Source organism: Lethenteron reissneri, chromosome 11, assembly GCF_015708825.2.
Source record: "Lethenteron reissneri isolate LAM-NWPU_2019-01 chromosome 11, ASM1570882v1, whole genome shotgun sequence".
Lineage (NCBI taxonomy): Eukaryota > Metazoa > Chordata > Hyperoartia > Petromyzontiformes > Petromyzontidae > Lethenteron > Lethenteron reissneri.
The window spans coordinates 12,107,238-12,126,032 of record NC_083789.1 but is presented as its reverse complement, the minus strand read 5'-3'; the positions used below and the strand labels follow the sequence as shown (position 1 = coordinate 12,126,032).

Below are 18,795 nucleotides of genomic sequence, written 5' to 3'. Positions count from 1 at the left end.
CCCCCTACCACCCCCCACTCTCGCGCTGGAATTTAAACGCGCGCCCCGTGACCCCCACGGTCGCCATCCCCGCGCATCCCTCGCACAGCGGATTGCAGAGACCCCTTTGCACATTGCTGCCCGCTTTGTTTCGGCCCACGCTCAGCAACAGTGGCCGATACACATTGCACGCGTGTGTACATAGATGTGGATGCCGTCTGTGTGTGTGTGTGTGGACACGGCTCGCATAGAGGCCAAACCGCTGAGACGCAGCGGTGTTTGACGAGCGCGCGCGCTCTGAGTGGAGGGCAGCGAGGGATGGCGGCGTCACGGAGAGGATTGACGTAACATTCTGAGATGTGTTTTCTCAAGCGCCGATGGAGGGTCCTTGCCTGAAACGTTGGCCGGCTGTATATTTTTATTTGTTGGAAATCGGTGTAAAATGGCGAACCTTGTGGGTGGTAGATGTTTGTTGTTTAGTCTGTTCATATGTTTATCAAGGCCGCAGCCATGGAGTGAAAATTGGGGGGGACCAAATCTTCCAGGGGGTCTAGGGGTCCCCCCCAGAAAAAAAAATCTAAATTTGAAAACTAATTTCCTGCCTAAATATTAAAAAATTTACTAACACATGGGATGGACTTTTTATTTATTTTTTACAATAATGTCTAATAGTGTATTGTATTTCATTGCTCTGTTTTTTCTTTTTACCTTTTCTTGTTTCATTGTATGTAATGGCAGAGATTAGGGATTAATAAAGTACAACCATAACCACAATCATGTAAACAGAAATCTGTGGCCAAGGTTTAGCAAATTGTTGTTTTTATTTACATAGCAAAGCAATTTTTTTCTATTGTTTGTAGCAATATATTTGGGGGGACATTTTGAGCATATTTTAATATATATTATAATTACGGCCTTGATATTTATTATATAACGCGTTGTCTGTGTTCCTGTTACATTGTGATTATTATTGCAATTAATGTGTTATTGTGATGTTGCTGTGTTAGATATGTTAGAATCATGAATTCAACTGTAGCATAATATCACACGGTAACTGCTGACATAGATGAAAGTCGGGTACACAAACCTGTTGCGTTAAATCACGGATTCAGATTAGCACGGTATGGCTTACGTACGCACATCAACCAATAATCAAATAACAATTCTCCACATTCTCCACCACGATGGTAATGATTATTTAGTGTTGTGTATTATATAGTTCTGCGTCCAACCAATATCCATATCTTATACTCAAATTAAACTCTTTTTTATTTGACTAGATAAGGCCCATTAAGCTATATAGCTCTTTTTCAGAATCAATCTGACCACAAATGATAGCTCAACATCACGTGGAAAGATATAGCAGCCAAATACTCTAAACGCATTTTTCTAAATGTGGAGGGAAAACCCGGAGAACCTGGAGAAAATCCACGCAACCACGGGGAGAGAGGACACGCAAACTCCAAATATATAGGCGTCAAGATCGGGATCGAATCTACGGCCTCCTGTATACCAGGCGAGGGAGTGAACATCTCGCCACCGGGCCACTATCGATAACATCTCTCAGTTGATCAGAATTGGTTCAAGCAAGCCTGGCTCTGCCGATGAAACACACTGAAGTTTTTTAAAATATATTTGACCGATTGGTTTAAGGGGTGGGGAACGTCCGGCCCGCGGGCCGTATAAGGCTCGCGAAATCATTTGGTGTGGCCCTGCCAAGGCAACCGCTGGCGGGACTCGAAATTCAATAAATCTAGGAGCAAACCTGGAAAAGCAGTTGCGAGTAGCAACATCATCAATACCAGCTCACATCACACGCCTCGCCAAAGAGAAGCAGTTCCAGCCATCACGTTAGGGGGTGAGTTAATTAAACGTTTGACCAAATATAACAGGCAAATTTTTAAGTTGATAATTTTGTATGGCCCGCGAATGATTTTATAAATATCCAAATCGCCCTTGGCAGACAAAAGGTTCCCCACCCCTGGTCTAAATGAACGTTTTGGCCACTCCACCGCCCCTCGTGTGAAGGCTTCCTGGCTGCTCGTGCGAGAAGCTCGGATTGCGGTCTGGGATGTCGACTTCATGGAGAAATGTCTCTGCTCGGATAACTTCTTGCTGCTGCTGCTGCTCGGACTTTTACTTTCATGACATTTCCTTAGTTGCTTATTCACGTTTTATTTTATGAGGGTTTTCATTTGCTTGATAGTTATTATAAATAGGATTTGGCCCTAATAGATATAATTGATATACAGCGTTGTGGGATGCAATTAGCATGAATGACGTGATATAAAATCTAAGTATTATTGTCGAAACCGGTCCGAAACCGGTCAACCTGGAAGATGAACACAGGATTTAGCAGTCTTTTGAAATACGTGTTCAACCAGGTTAGTGTCTAACTGTGTTGTTGGCCGACTGGTTTGCATCGCATGACATTTCTAAGGTTGGCTGATTTCGCGTCTCACATCTTCTTGATGTATTTGCCGCCGTGCAGTTTGCCGTTCTCTGTGTGTGATGTCTCTCTGTGTGCTCTGTGTGTGATGTCCCTCTGTGTGCTCTGTGTGTGATGTCTCTGTGTGCTCTGTGTGTGATGTCTCTCTGTGTGCTCTGTGTGTGATGTCTCTCTGTGTGCTCTGTGTGTGATGTCTCTCTGTGTGCTCTGTGTGTGATGTCTCTCTGTGTGCTCTGTGTGTGATGTCTCTCTGTGTGCTCTGTGTGTGATGTCTCTCTGTGTGCTCTGTGTGTGATGTCCCTCTGTGTGCTCTGTGTGTGATGTCTCTGTGTGCTCTATGTGTGATGTCTCTCTGTGTGCTCTGTGTGTGATGTCTCTCTGTGTGCTCTGTGTGTGATGTCCCTCTGTGTGCTGTGTGTGCGATGTCCTTCTGTGTGCTCTGCGTGTGATGTCTCTCTGTGTGCTCTGTGTGCGATGTCCTTCTGTGTGCTCTGCGTGTGATGTCCCTCTGTGTGCTCTGTGTGCGATGTCCTTCTGTGTGCTCTGCGTGTGATGTCCCTCTGTGTGCTCTGTGTGGCATGTCCCTCTGTGTGCTCTGTGTGTCATGTCCCTCTGTGTGCTCTGTGTGTGATGTCCCTCTGTGTGCTCTGTGTCATGTCCCTCTGTGTGCTCTGCGTGTGATGTCTCTCTGTGTGCTCTGTGTGTGATGTCCCTCTGTGTGCTCTGTGTGTGATGTCCCTCTGTGTGCTCTGTGTGTGATGTCTCTCTGTGTGCTCTGTGTGTGATGTCTCTCTGTGTGCTCTGTGTGTGATGTCCCTCTGTGTGCTCTGTGTGCGATGTCCCTCTGTGTGCTCTGTGTGTGATGTCCCTCTGTGTGCTCTGTGTGTGATGTCCCTCTGTGTGCGATGTCCCTCTGTGTGCTCTGTGTGCGATGTCCCTCTGTGTGCTCTGTGTGTGATGTCCCTCTGTGTGCTCTGTGTGTGATGTCTCTCTGTGTGCTCTGTGTGTGATGTCTCTGTGTGTGCTCTGTGTGTGATGTCTCTCTGTGCGCTCTGTGTGTGATGTCTCTCTGTGTGCTCTGTGTGTGATGTCTCTCTGTGTGCTCTGTGTGTGATGTCTCTCTGTGTGCTCTGTGTGTGATGTCTCTGTGTGTGCTCTGTGTGTGATGTCTCTCTGTGCGCTCTGTGTGTGATGTCTCTCTGTGTGCTCTGTGTGTGATGTCTCTCTGTGTGCTGTGTGTGATGTCTCTCTGTGTACTCTGTGTGTGATGTCTCTCTGTGTGCTCTGTGTGTGATGTCCCTCTGTGTGCTCTGTGTGTGATGTCTCTCTGTGTGCTCTGTGTGTGATGTCTCTCTGTGTGCTCTGTGTGTGATGTCCCTATGTGTGCTCTGTGTGTGATGTCTCTCTGTGTGCTCTGTGTGTGATGTCTCTCTGTGTGCTCTGTGTGTGATGTCTCTCTGTGTGTGATGTCTCTCTGTGTGCTCTGTGTGTGATGTCTCTCTGTGTGTGATGTCCCTCTGTGTGCTCTGTGTGTGATGTCTCTCTGTGTGCTCTATGTGTGATGTCTATCTGTGTGCTCTGTGTGTGATGTCTCTCTGTGTGCTCTGTGTGTGATGTCTCTCTGTGTGCTCTGTGTGTGATGTCCCTCTGCGTGTTCCCTCGCTGTGGTTTGCGCCATTTTAACCTGAGGACGAGCGCTTGTGTTGCGTTCGAAACGTCGTGATCTATTTTTATTGTATTTCTACATACGTGACTTTACCGAAAGAACCAATTATAGTATAGCTCAGGGGTCGGGAACCTTTTTGACTGGGAGAGCCATAAAAGCCAAATATTTCTAAATATCTTTCATTGAGAGCCATATAGTATTTTTAACGTATAATAAATTAAATATGTCTTACTTTTAATGCGACTTCTGGTCACTGGACCCGTGACCCGTGAAATTTATCTTCAAAACGAATTTCTGTTTACTTTAAAATGACACAGTATTATTAAGCAATATCACAAGTATTTTAAAATCAGTTCCAAACTGATTTATTTATTATTATTATTTTTTTCAACTCAAAATTGTCTGGGAGCCATATGCCGTCACCGGAAGAGCCATATATGGCTCGCGAGCCATAGGTTCCCGACCGCTGGTATAGCTACTACTATATTTGGTTAAAAGCTGGTTATCAGAATGTTTTAATATATAATACTTATCAGGCCCCATGGTGTAAACAAGGGCAATCTCCAACAATTTTTTCTCTCTCTGGCCTCTCCTAGTTTATACCATGAAGGGGCATTGCCCGGAACGTCGACCCTGTTATAATGGGGGGGAGGGGGGGGGTTGGTCACGTGGTCGCCGCGGGTCACGTGGCGTTGACCACGTGCCGCGTTAGAAAAGAGCGGGAAAATTTAACCTGCGTGCGCGCGCTCAAAGTCGTCATTTCAACAAATAACAAAAATAACGTTATCGTTGTAATTATCATCATCGACAACAACCACAACACCAGAGCCTTCTCGCTCACAAACGGTAACGTTATGCTGCAATCAGTTTGTCAGATGTACAATTGTGCATCGACTCGGGTTCCCTCAGCTTAAAAACAAAACAATTTGGGTAGGCCGCAAGCCTCACACAATCACAAACTAAAGCATCGGGCACACAACAACAAAAATACACAAAGCCGCCTACGTTTTACGTGACCTCAAATCTCGTAATGCCACCTTTTTTGGCGTGTATATATTGTTTAAAGCGTGTGGTAATTAGCGTCGGTTTTTAAACCCATTTAAAGAGGAACGCATCCTCTTCCACCACCACCAACGCCACCACCTTCACCACCACCTTCACCACCACGAACGTGGCCACGACCCGTGAGAGGATTGTTCACTGCGTGTCTCGCTGTGTGCAAGTTGTGTCCAAGCGTTGTGGTTGGTTGGTGGTGGTTGTTGTTATTGAAGTGGGGAGCGGTGGCGCAGTGGTTAGCGCACTGCGCTACGAACCCGGCATCACGAGTTCGATTCACGCTCAAGGTTACCAACACCCAGTGACGATTGTCAGACCCGGTCCTGGGCCTTCTCTAGGTCGACTCTGCCTCAACTGAGTACCTGGTGCGTTGTGTAAAACATCGCCACTGGGGAGACAAAGGCGGTCGGGCGTGGTGCTGACCACCCACCCCCTCGTGTACCGTTCAGGCCTTCACGTGTGCTCGCTAACAGCACTTGCCCCTTCAGTCTGTTACAAGGCTCTACATCTCTGTTGTTTTGTGTGTATATATATCTGTATATATATTTGTGCATGAGGAATCAGTCCACGATGGAGATTATCAAGGTCTGCGCACAGCATGTCCTACATAGCTCTGCGTCTAAATGTTTTTTTTTTATATCCGACAGCTCGCTTAAGAGTCTGTTACAAGGCTATAGAGGGCTAATGTTTGGTGTTGTGTTGTGAGCAATGTCCGTCTCCCCTCTCGGATAGTGGTGTTGGTGCTGGAGAGGCGGGAGGACCCCAGTCGAGGCGAGATGTCGTCGGGAGCGGCGGCGGAGAGGGACTTGGACTGCCCAGACCTGAACAAGATCGTAACGCTGATCGCTCAACTTCGTAACAACGACCTCCCAACACCCCTTGAAACCCTCTCGTTCCCATCGAGAAACCAAACAAACTCCGGGCTGAAGCTTGCTTAAAGCATCGCAGATCTGACAGGATCAGTTGCATTCCCGTTGACTTTAACTGGGCGTAGATGATGAGTTATTATTGTTATCATTGCGCCTCTATAAATGTGTAGTGAGAAGCTCATACCCTGTCAACCTGTACGGCTTACTCGTATTCTTGTGCAGAGAAATCGAGTTTTCAGGCCGTTTCAATACGGGCAAAACAATCATATGTTTGTCTTATGTATTTGTGTTTCTCCCTTGTGATGGAATGAGCGTTGATATTTGTAAGGGCCACGTGGTGACCAATTAGGTCTGAATGTGTCTGTAATCAGGTAGGGCACTGATAAGGGGTTGACAGGTATGCAGATTTGACAGGATCACTTGCATTCCTATTGACTTAACTGGCTGTAGATGATTTGTTATTATTATAATGCCTCTCTAAATGTAGTAAGACGCTTCTAAACACCCATCAGCTCTATGTGGTAATTGAACTTAACTCCATATATGATTGTACGTTATGATACGTTTTCTGAGATTGCATATTTTCTTACATTCCACAACAGAATACGAGGAAAGTAAACTGGTCAATACCATGGCTGAGGAAAATGAAAAGGCGAGATGTAAGTGCTGAGTAGTGCGTGTAAGATAGTGAATCTATCTTCAGATATGATATAAGGGTGGTATCATGAAGATACATAATCTATTTTTACGCCTAATGAAAGTGCGCCAGACAAAATGTATAGTTTTTTTGTTTCCTGAAGAAGGCTAATTGACCAACACATCCACATCTCCCTTTTCCTCCCAGTGATAGAATACAATTCATAATAAAAGATTTTGGGTTAGATCGCGTAAGTATAAATGTGTCATAGCCCTCCACCACCCGACACAGGAAGGTTTAGAATACAAATATGTATGTACAGTATGTTTAATTAATCTGTTTAATAACTGGTTTATTGAAGGTGATGGCTGTTCTCCATATCTGGAAATGGAGATGTAATGATCAGATTTTATGTTCAATTATATGAGTTATGTAGAGGAAAGGCTCACAAGAAAGCACCACTTTTACTGTTGTGTAGAATCACAGTCAGAAGAACCAAAAGTTATTTTATATTGTCTTTATGCTGTAAGTTCTAACATATATAATTCACTTGCGTCATCACGTGTACCATTACGCCTGTCACCGCTTATTAGCAATGCTCAACAATCTTATACTCTTCAGGCGAAATGTCATTTCCACCAAGAACGAATCCTGTGGGAGGCTTTTCGGAGTTTAGCCAAAGCGAATTGTTAACCAATGGTTCTCCGTAAAACAAGTTTAATTTTAAGGCTGAGATTTTTTAAATGAAAAAACCCCCCAACATTTGTGAATTATAATAACAATGATGACTGAGTGTCAGCCAAAGAATGAAATACGTCGGAGAGGACACGTTCCCAGAAGATGGAGCGATGAAATCAGCTCAAGCGCAGGTGTTGGGTGGATTATTACATTGCAGCTTGGGTTGTCTTTATCCAGCAGTGGGTGATTACAGTTCCATAGGGTTGAACTGCTAAATGCTTCTCAAGAAATATGGTGAAACAGCTCTTAAACATTTTTTCTGTTGGAATGTCATTTCCCCTGATTTAAAGGATTAATGACAATAATTAGTGCCGCATTGTACGATGATCATAATTGTATAATTGCTATGTTCATTGTTAAAGTCAATGCAGATGAATTAAAGGAGACACGGGAAAAAATAAAAGAGATTGGAGTGAAAACCAGGGAACTTGATGAGCAGTGTGTACAGCTTGAGCATAAATTGGAGCGCAAAAAGACCGCTTGTGAAACGTAAGAGCATCAAACACGAGCCATTGCATGTGTCTAATATAATGCCACTGAAACCAATATTTTTTGCACAATGACCAATGGAAAGCATTATTCGTGCCTCTTCATTTCATTCTTACAGCTTAAAATTGCCTCTGACAATATTAGTGCAACATGAGTTGACTCAAAAGTCCAAATTGCAAGATGCCAAGGACAACAAGGCAAAGGAAGTGTAAGTATCGTGTAATGTTACAGATGTTCATTTGTCTCGCCATTCATGTTGCTTGAATTCGCCCATGTAGTGTATGCTTCATTCAGGGAATTCCAACCGCAACCTAATCCTTACAAATAAATGTACAATTTATCAGCCGTGGGACACAACACCTGCTCAATGATGCCTTCCTTTGATTATATCACACACAGACTGATAAATAACAAGGACAGTGTTATCACCATATGGCAATGCTTTCAACTATGATAATTATATCGCGGGGAGTAGAAATATTACATGCCATTACTGGAGCTTGTTACCTTGTGTTTGTCACACACCCAGGAAATATTATGATGAACTCAGGCAACATTACTTGACGATTTGGAATAAATACCAAGAAGAATACAAGAAGCTGCCATATTCTATACATTTCCACAAGCAGAAGGAGGAAATGGAGGCCAAAAAACAGAGACATGACGAGCTGGCCATGGAAGTGGAGGAATCGCAAGGGGGCACCTTGCAAAGTAACAACTGACGCGTCGAAGAGAGTCAATACGTTTCTGTTTTTGTTGTTGCCTGCGAGGTTTTTGTCTAAAGTGTCATTCATGTTGTGTTGAACATGTTCATAATCACAAACAGGACCGAACAGCATCTGTAATATTGTCTTTTTTCAGGTCGGTTACAGACGTTGAATGAATTGGTGGTGGGGACGTATCCTTTCAGCTCTGCTGGGTTTGTGAAGTAGAGGTAACTTGTGAGTGCTGATTTAATTCCGACATGACTCCAGCACTTTAAAATCGGTCAGTTTTTAAAATCAGTGTACAGACAGTCCTCGACTTACGAACACCGTCAGACGTTTTGAGTCAGCCTTGAGCTCGGAGTTAGTATTGGTGTGTGTGCGCACATGTGTGTGATGGAGACAAAGGTGGCTGGGCGTGGTGCTGGCCACCCACCCCCTCGTGTGCCGTGCCGGCCTTCATCGCCGCTGCCCGCGAACAGCACTTGTCCCAACAGTCTGGTAAGGCTACACAGGAAATTGTCATTATTGTGTGCGTGCGTGCAAGTTCCCTCGTTTGTGTGTGCGTGTGTGCCATTGTTACCGCACAAGCAAGCCAGCATCGGGACTCGGGGTAAGTCAAAATAAAACTGATATATTTTTTTCTAGTTATGTTACTTTATACGATTTTTTATTAACTATACAATATTTATTACAGTATTATATGCAAATGTAAAATAGTTCTTATTTAGGAGTTTAACAATGCTTCACTTTGTCGACGTGTAACACATTTTATAACATTGACCGTATGTGCATTCAAATACAGATTTACGAATGGGTCTAAGGATCAGAACGCGTTTGTATATTCGAGGACTGCCTGTACACATGCAGCAATACGGGCATTCACAGAGTCAGTATCATTACCACGTTGTACCTCCTAACTGGTCACATCATCGGAGTTGTTCACTTGCACATAGACGTGTAGGATCTGATTTTGAAAACAAACATAGTTTTAAACACTCATTTATGTGCATCGGAAGAAATCCTCAAGTGCACATTCAGGGTCCAGACGCAGGAAAATACATTGGAATTTGAAGCATTGGCTGCGGCTAAGCAGCAGTCATCTCTGCACGTCCTGGAAAATGAAAGTGAAATACTCAAGGTACAATTCTTGGCATTTGGGTTAACAGAGAATGTAAAACTAAATTTATAATGGTGACCCTCATTTGAAGTAAAGTCCAAGTTCTTCATGAAAGAAAGATATAACCTGATGCTGTTTTACTCGGTAGCTTCAGAAACATCACGTCTCTAGTGGAGCCGTCATCAGGGACCGTGTGGACAGTACTGACAGTCAAACAGACACGGATGTACGCCACGGAGGCCCAGTCTCCTTATGTCTGCCACGAGCACAAAACCGCGACGACTTGCAGCACAGGCTAGTAAAGTTACATTTGAGCAGTTCTTGTACACATGTGTAGTGGCATAGAATAAGTAATGTAGCAGCATAGCGCTGGCTGCTGGCGGGGAAGGGGATCTGCGGCTTACAGTAGCCCTGACGTCAGCAGGCCAGGTGATACCTGGTGTAATATGGCCAAACAATCCAAGATGTATAAGGTGTCATATTCAGCAAAAAGATGAGACGGAAGAGAGGGTGGCATTGAGAAAATGAAGCTCAATGGACCTAAACAGAATACAAAAAGAAACGTTTTTAGTTTGGTCTTGAAAGCACGGATTGTAACAGATGACCGGACTTCAGAAGGCAGACAGGTGTAAATGCAACAGCTATCTGAAAAAGATTATTACATAAGCAGAGTGTGATGGAAGGACAAGTAAGGGAAGGCTTTGGAGGACAGCATTACATACAAGACAGTAGAGGGTGGCCAGATGGTTGAGGTATGAGCTAGCATCATCAGTACCTGGGTTCGAATCCAGGTCTGTGAATAAACGGGGTTCTTTAGTGTAGCGAGCTGACAGTCACAGCCCAGTCTCCAATGACTGCACACAATTAACATCACTTTAACTTTGGTTCTGCACTTAATTCGATTAAATTCCAGTTTTTAGAATTAAATATATGGGTTTGACTGTCATGTGATGAATATTACTTAGTGGCAGAGTGGGTGGAAAAGTGCTGCCCCCTGCTGTGTGAAGGTCATTTGAAGGGATGTCTTAAGTAGCTCTGTGATGTCTGCATTTTGTGGGCCGTTCCCCAACATGAATTGTTGCACTGCCCTGCATGAGATACGGATGGATGACGTCGATAGTACAATCGAGATAAATCTGAGTAAAACGATTATTCGAAGAGAAAAAATATGAATTAATTTTGCAGCTGCAGGAAGTGGAGGATACTAACCAGTGAATGCTACAACGTTCCACAGGGGATCTGCCAAGTGACTGAAAGTGTTCATAGAGCTGCATTTATAAGTCATGGACCAGTTGGCAATTGGTTATGTAACCCACAACTGCATGCATTACAGGGAAAGGGGACAATTCCCACAAGTGGCTCTTTCACCAAATCAAGTGGAGGTCGTGATGCAAATTCCTGCAGAAAAAGCTCAACCATCACTCAGCGCTAAAGAGTTCGGTGGGTTTTGTTATTAAAATGATCCAGCTCGGTGGCTCTGCGTTAGAACGGTCGGCTCAGATAAAAGTAGTCCCACGTTTGTGGGGAAATCAACAGTGGTTGTCCGATGGATAAACTTGTACCTGCCATAGGAACGTGGAATTCCCACCACTGACTCAGGGCTATAATTGGCTATTAATAGTAGCTACAGTTTAGTAACCAGTTTTTTTTCTCCCAATTTTTGTAAAATATTCAAATTGAAATTTTCTTGAGCCAATTTATACAGAATATTAAATTTTATTTGGAGCTTTCGTGACTGCAGGAATTACTCTTTGGTTCTTTCTATAAAGTCACGTACAAAGATAAAATAATAAATTAAATACTACCATACGACGTTTCGATTGCAACACAAGCAATCATCATCAGGTATAAATGAAATAGAAACACAAATCTAGTATACTTAGAAATGTAATGTAATACAACAGAGAGTCGGATAATATAACAGTCAAACACCCTACCTGGTTGATTACGTTCTTCCTGAGAATGCTAAATTTGAGAGAGAGATAAAACACAGAACCAGAGACATATAGATAGAGATATAAGCAGACATATCACAGAGATACATGGAGAGAGACAAACATGTGCCTATGTTTGTGCTTTCAAAGCACATTTTAATCATGGACATGCATGTGATTTATTAAACTCCGTTATTTTTCTTTTTATCTCATTTACAAGCATGGAATGTACGTCCGCCAAAAATAAACACCAAGTCCAGCCAACCGCCGCGCATGCCTGAACTTCAGATCCATCTTCAAACCGACAAAACATGTGGTCAGGTAATTATTACAATTGAAAAAATGTATCGCTTCTACGAAAAAAAGCACATCATATTCTCATTCTAAGACCCTCAGGGAAAATAAGACGTACCTTAAACTTGTGCCCGTGTCAGTGAAGTTATCTAAATCTGGTCACGCACACAATGGATTGATTGCAAGATGCACCCCAAAATTTTGCTTATCTATAATAAAAACTGAGAAAATAGGTGCATCTTATAATTCGGGGATCACGGTATTTATCTTTTCCTAGGGAAATACAGGAGACGCCGCTGCAGATGGCAGCAGAATTGCTCTTGCGTCTAAAGCTGCGGAGGGTTCGAGAAAAAACATCTTCAAGGTTGTGCAGCTGCCTGCGTCACTTCAAGATCGTATGAGGTGAGTCAGTCTTCATTCGACTGACAGTTATTTAAATTTACCAGATGAAATTTTGCACCTTTCACGAGGGTGGCCTGGGTTGCGTAATTTTAGTGATGAAAACAATTTCCTTGGAAACTCGCTTCATCCCGTTTGCAAGGGTGTGCATATGAACCTTATGGCGGATACCCCAGGGTACCATAGTACCCCGGCTCTCGCATAATGTCCGTGATGCAGTCATTTTTAATCTGTTGATGGTCGGTGATGCAGCAATCGACTCATCTCGACGAGCTGTAGACGATCCACTATTTAAATCTTGACTTAAAGCTTTCGTGATTGCAGGAATTCATATTCTTGAGTCTTTCGGTAAAGTCACTTAGATAGGTTCAAAGAAAATAATCAAAAACTACGACGTTTCGATCGCAACACAAACGGTCGTCTTCCTTTTCCTGAAGACGACCGCTTGTGTTGCGATCGAAGCGTCGTAGTTTTTTGTTATGTTTTGTTAATTCCTTTGAACCTATCTACGTGACTTTACCGAAAGACCTAAGAATATGCACTATTCAAAGTTGATTTTTTTCGATAACGGATTTTTTATGCTAATGTTTGGCGTTTCAACATCGCGGAATAGCACTGATTTCGGATTGATTGGTACCTCAGTTGCGGAGTGAAGTATACCCCTGGACAAAAATAGTGTCCCAGAAATTAAATATTTAATCGCCTCGACCAGTTTGTATTATTTGGTACCGGGGTACCGCCATGAGGATCATATTTCACAGCAAGTCATTTTAAATACACACAATGTCTAAAACACTTTAAATTTAGAAAATCTCGACAACTTAATACACAAATGAAACAAAGCTAAGGTGAATTGCACGAATTTTTTTTATTGTGTACACAAGAAATAAGATGCCAGTTATGGTAATGAAAGTAGACCAATTCGGCAAGTAGAGCCAATGCAAGAAAATGCACGGATTATAAATTTCAAACAAATTGGCTCAAGGTGGCCAAAAACACTAAAACGACGCAGTCTAATCAAGAGAACAACGCAGCACTGGACTGCTGGGGTCGAGCACCACACAGTGTGTGGTAACAACCAAGTGCAGCTTCTTTAGAATGAGCTTCAGTAACAGCGACCGTGCATGCTATGTTTACAGACTTCAACGAGAAGACGTGCCTAAAGAGAAGGACAAAGCACTACAAGACAAGGGTACGCTGGAGTGGATGGGAGTTGTGTTTTACAGGAGCATGGGATACAGGGAAAACTTGACCACAGTTGCCAAAATTAGTGAAAGTTAATTTTGATATTTTTTGTTCGCGACACCCAAAATCTTCTTGACCTCCACATACCAACCATCAGTGCAGCATCAGCAGTTGATCATGTACTGAATGATATATTTCGGTCAGTTGTACATTTCTGACACTCCCTTGTATCTTTAAGATGAAGAAACTGACATCAAACAAATGGAATATGAGAGCAGAAGTTGCAGTCAACGATCTCTGACTCAGGTACCCCACAATTGCGTTACAGCTGGTTACTGATCTTGTGGGAATGCCAACACAAGAACAAACTTACGAGCATTGCTGTGCTGTAAACTTAATTCCAAACTAAAACAGTCAAAGTAATTTGCTGCTCAAATGAGCATTGGGGGGGGTGGGGGGGGCGGTGCTTACCTATTTACACCCTGAGCCGATGGTGGAAATTCCACGTTCCTCTGCTGAGGGTGACTATCCATTGGACAACAGTTGTTCACTTCCCCACAGGGTGCTGTTCATTGGATAAACCCTGGCGGGATGATGAGCTGAGTCAACCCCCAACCAGGATTTGAACTTGTCACTTTCCGATTGCGAGCAGCTTACTCTATAGTTGAATCACCTGGCCGGTTCCTGTTTTAAAACAGCCTCGTAAATGTTATAGGCTATTGTAAAATCACCTCCCACTTGCAGACCGGTGCTCTGTATACCTTGTTCTGCAGAGGGACAGCTGCTCCTGGGGTCTCCCCTTGGCTCCACTGCCAGTAGGGCAGAATGATGCATGGTGCTTTGAGTTTCTGAGCTATATAAGCACCATATAAATAAAACACCTTACATCTTAAATCTTTAGATGTGAACGTTATAAAAAGGTTGCCTATTGCATCATTGAAAAGGGAGACCTGGGATACACAATGTACTGTGCAGAAATCACTAAAATCTACAAAGAATTTAGGACGACAAATATGTATGTACAAGCAAAATGACTTAACAATCACAAAATAACCTTTGCCACACAGTTTTTCTAGACACATTTCAAAACAATAAACTGTCAATAGCAACCGCGTATAATGGTATTGTCATATTGTTAATATACAGGAATCAATTGGATATGCCGAGTTGTCCACGGTCTTTGAAGAAGATGAAACTCCTTCCCAAACCTCGCCGTCCACTCTGGCGGGACAAGGAGATGCCATTGTTCCCGCGAGGTACATATTTCCCAAAATAATAAAAGATGCAAACAGCAATGCCATATCCATCACCATAATAGTTAATATGTAATTGCATTATTTGAAGGCAAGTATGGAATGTAAATTTCCATTTTAAAAACTAGTAATCAGAAACTAAAAAAAAATGTAATTTCCATCAGGCCCCATGGTGTAAAGTGCAGTCTCCATCTCTTATTTACTCTCTCTAGCTTCTCTATATGCTATAAAGAATAGCCATTGCCCAAAATGTCACTCATTTTATATGTATATATATTTCATTTTAAGACTCATGTATTTCATTTTAAGACTGTTATTGATGAATGTGTTGTTTTTTTTTAAATTCCTTTGGCAGCAACGCAAGTTCACTCAAAGCACCACACTCAACTGAAGCCAATGAGAGTGGTGAAACTTCAATGGAAAATTTTTTTGATATGTTTCTGCCAAAATCTCCAGGCTTCATTTTTACCTGCAGACCAATGTTTAACACCAGAAACTCAGCACAGGTGACATTACACAATACACTGTATAAGCACGACAAAGACGAAGGATCCCCCGTATAGCCTCAACATACTATTAGGGCAAGTGCTATTAGCAGGCACCTATGAAGGGCCGGCATGGCACTCGAGGGGGTGGGTGCCCAGCACCACGCCTGACAACCTTTATCTCCCTACACACCGCACTATGTACCCATTTGAGGCTGAGTCGACCTAGGGGAAGCCAAGGACCGGTTCAGATAATCGTCACTGGTTTTGGCCATGAGTAGGAATCGAACTTGGGTCGTCGGTTTCGTTGCGCAGCGCACTAACCGCAACACTACCGCTCCAACATAAGGACTACACACGTATAGTTATACTGGTAGGAACCTCCTGGTTACACCAGCCCACAGGGGATTATTGTGTCCGTCCATCGTGCATCCAAAAATGGGAGGGGTGGGGCTGGGTGGTGAGGGGAGGGTGATGAGGGGCTGGGTGGGGATGGGCTGGGTGGGGAGGGTGGGGCTGGGTGGGCGGTGGGGCTGGGTGGGGAGGGGCTGGTCACCCCGTGGTGCCCTTATAAAACTCAACGTTTAACCTACTCACGCCGGCTTGTGCCCGCCCTCACAGTCGTGCATATTTGCGGAATACACCACGCCGCCGTTGACCCTGGCCATTGACCGAGGAACCCAACGTTCCTACCAGCTCCCTCCGCAGGAATGTGTTAGACGCGAGTAAAATTGAGAGTGACACACCGTGTGAACAGCATGCTGCACGTATTAATACAAAATGTGTGTTCCCGGAGTTCGAAACACATGCAGACAAATCAGCAATAAGAACTATTTAAAATACCATTCTTTGATACCACAGTATGTTTTGAATTATCACGCTCTTTGTTCAACACGTACTGATGTTTCCACGAATGGATAATAAACTTCTAATTTCCCCAGGGGACGTGTTTTAGTTGTATCAATATGCAAATCTGGCCCAAACAGTAGTGAAAGTAGCACTTTAGTCATAGTATGCGTTTATAACAATACGTTGCAGCTAAAAGTGAAATGTATCGTCTTGTTTTTCAGAATCAATTTGGAGGCGCTTCAGAGGAGACATCTCATGAAATGTTTAAAGCAGGTATGCACTGACACAATCATGGTCCTATATTTTATATTGACGAGGTAAGAAAATATTTATAACTTGCTTAGGAAATTGAATAGATTCGTAAAAATAAGCCTCAGCGATAACGAATACAACCACCAAATCCCTTTCGGCTCTTTAAATATTCATATTCGGTCAAACATTAACATAAAGTTTATACACGTGTACAACACACGCCTGTTTAAGTGCTTCAGAAGAGCACTCCAGATAGTGAAACATGCGCCTTCATTTGTCTTCACATCCCCCGAAACAATGTGAAAGGTTACAGTATTTATATTTAATTTTGATACGGTACTCAAAATAACAGTAATGCCCACATTCAAATACGGTTTTTTTTTGCAGTCTTGTGCCGTAAACATGTAGATGATTTCATATTATATGGTTATTTCGGTAAAGTGAATAAAAAATAAGTTTTAAATCAAAATGTAGATGATTTGTCGTAGTTGTGTATCGCACAAACGACTTAAAGTAAAAGATAATGTCAAGCAAAGGACATCTTACATGGCAAAAACTGAACATGAATGCTACATCAAATCCACTTAGTGTGACACCATTACTCATTGCTGCCATCACAAATTAACACAAAGCACTTCTTCGATGCTAATGGATTTTGTGTTCATACATCCCTGATAATGCGTCTGCATTAAGATAAATTAATACATTAACAAGCCCAAGCCAAGCTCTCCTTTTTTTCTTGCCCTTTCACTTTACTGAATGCAGCAGCTTCGACTGAAGCCACTGGAAATGGCAGTGAACTCCCGCAAGGATTTACTTTGTTTAATGCTCCAAACTCGGAACGGAACGAAGGGTCCAGCTTTCCACTTGACTGCTGGGGCAGCAATAGCTCCTCGACTGGTCTTAATGATCTTAACATGCCGGAAATTTTGGGTGGGCGCACTGGATTTAATTTGTTTTAATGAATAGTATCATAACGTTAATGCCATTTTAAAATCTATGTATTTTTCGATAAATGGACCACCGACATACACTGCTTTTAAACAAAAAGAAGCAAGTTTATCAGTACAAAAAATGAATCGCCAGGGATGAAAGATATGTTACAAAGGTAATACTTTACTAGTTATGAGCTACATCAGTGCCCACACCACAAGCATCAGTTTAACACGTAGTAGGCTTTCACGACCAATATCATCCATAGTACAGGCTTTTTGGATTCAATCGCGTAAATGTGTCGTTAAACCCACCACCACCCGACACAGCCAATTAGTAAGGTTTGTCACGTTAAACAGAACATGCCAATTTGTTACCAGTACAATACATTGGTGTGTTGGAGAGCAAAGCCACAACATTACATTTTTTCTGTAAATGTTGTGGCATTCTTTTTTGTAAATGTTGTGACTTTGCTCTCCAACACACCAATGTGCTGGACTGGTAACAAATTGGCACGTTCTGTTTACGTGACAAACCTTACTAATTGGCTGTGTCGGGTGGTGGCGGGTTTAACGGCACATTTATATATTAACGAAATCTAACCAAAAAAACCTGTATTATGGACCATAAACATCAGCCACAATGAACCCAGAGTCGAAGTGACCTGGAGCGCGAGTCTGTACGTAAGGGGCAGTCATTTCTGCTGTGCCTGCGATCCCAATTGAGAAATTTAGGGGGAATTTTCAAAGTTTCCAGATTTGGAAACCGACGCCGGCACACAATGACCGACTCTTGTGAATGACGTCAGGGAATCTTTTAACGTCCACTGTACGGTGATGACGCGCGCAGTGATAAACAGGGCGGCCGTTGGATTCAAACTGATAATCTCTGCCATGGCCACCTCTCCGGGATTCTGCAATGCATCAATCCACCTGCACAAGCTGTTTGTATCGCTTCCATGTAATCCCAGTGTAGCTGTTCCATTTTTGTTCATGGTTATGATTCCTAAATATATATTCAATGTAGGATTTTGGATAGTGACGGCTTTGATGACTGCATACATTTCCAATCATTTGAGTGCCTTTTCAGTCTAAGAGGAATAGTCTGCCAAATACCAGTCTACAATGGAAATGTAAATTTTAAATTATCAGTGTAACAGTTAGCAGTGTGACAAAATAAAAAGTGAAATATTAAATAAAGATCCCATTTAACTGTAACATTACCACAGCATGAGGAACTGGAAATACGTAGCAACTTGCCACTACTTTAAGGCATGCGGTAGCAGGATCTTACAAGCACGGCTCCAAACCATGAATAAAAACCAACAAATTGTCAAATGTTATGCTGAGTTGCCGTGTAGCTGTCCCACGTGGGCGCTGAGACACAGACCCTGGGACTTCCCACATTGTGTCAGTCTCCTGTCTGTCATTATTAGTCCTTACAGCCCTGTGGATGTAATCAATAAGAATATGGCTGTACGATGTGTTTTTGGGTTTTACGTGAT

At 42.9% G+C, this 18,795-nt stretch overlaps 1 protein-coding gene across 2 annotated transcripts; it reads left to right on the top strand.

The window, feature by feature from the left end:
- The first annotated feature begins 4,790 nt into the window (after positions 1 to 4,790).
- Positions 4,791 to 17,762, top strand: LOC133341464 (uncharacterized). Of its 2 annotated transcripts, none has more exons than XM_061550124.1 (18): positions 4,791 to 4,940; positions 5,883 to 6,005; positions 6,622 to 6,678; positions 7,757 to 7,883; positions 8,002 to 8,091; positions 8,413 to 8,594; positions 8,745 to 8,781; positions 9,629 to 9,728; positions 9,856 to 10,001; positions 11,041 to 11,147; positions 11,862 to 11,962; positions 12,213 to 12,337; positions 13,474 to 13,526; positions 13,758 to 13,825; positions 14,666 to 14,775; positions 15,128 to 15,278; positions 16,328 to 16,379; positions 17,127 to 17,762. In XM_061550124.1, exons 2-18 carry the CDS (start codon positions 5,927 to 5,929, stop codon positions 17,318 to 17,320), a joined length of 1,779 nt encoding a protein of 592 aa, XP_061406108.1. In that variant the 5' UTR covers positions 4,791 to 4,940; positions 5,883 to 5,926; the 3' UTR covers positions 17,321 to 17,762. The 2 variants fall into 2 exon arrangements, with proteins under 2 accessions (XP_061406108.1, XP_061406107.1); XM_061550123.1 differs by having other exon boundaries at positions 17,124 to 17,760.
- The last annotated feature ends 1,033 nt before the right edge of the window (positions 17,763 to 18,795 follow it).

Coding starts and splice junctions, on each gene's coding strand:
- LOC133341464 (XM_061550123.1), top strand. CDS start 5,927: ATGTCGTCGGGAGCGGCGGCGGAGAGGGACTTGGACTGCCCAGACCTG. Junction 13,527..13,757: donor CAAAGCACTACAAGACAAGG/GTACGCTGGAGT, acceptor TGTATCTTTAAG/ATGAAGAAACTGACATCAAA. Junction 15,279..16,327: donor ACACCAGAAACTCAGCACAG/GTGACATTACAC, acceptor CTTGTTTTTCAG/AATCAATTTGGAGGCGCTTC.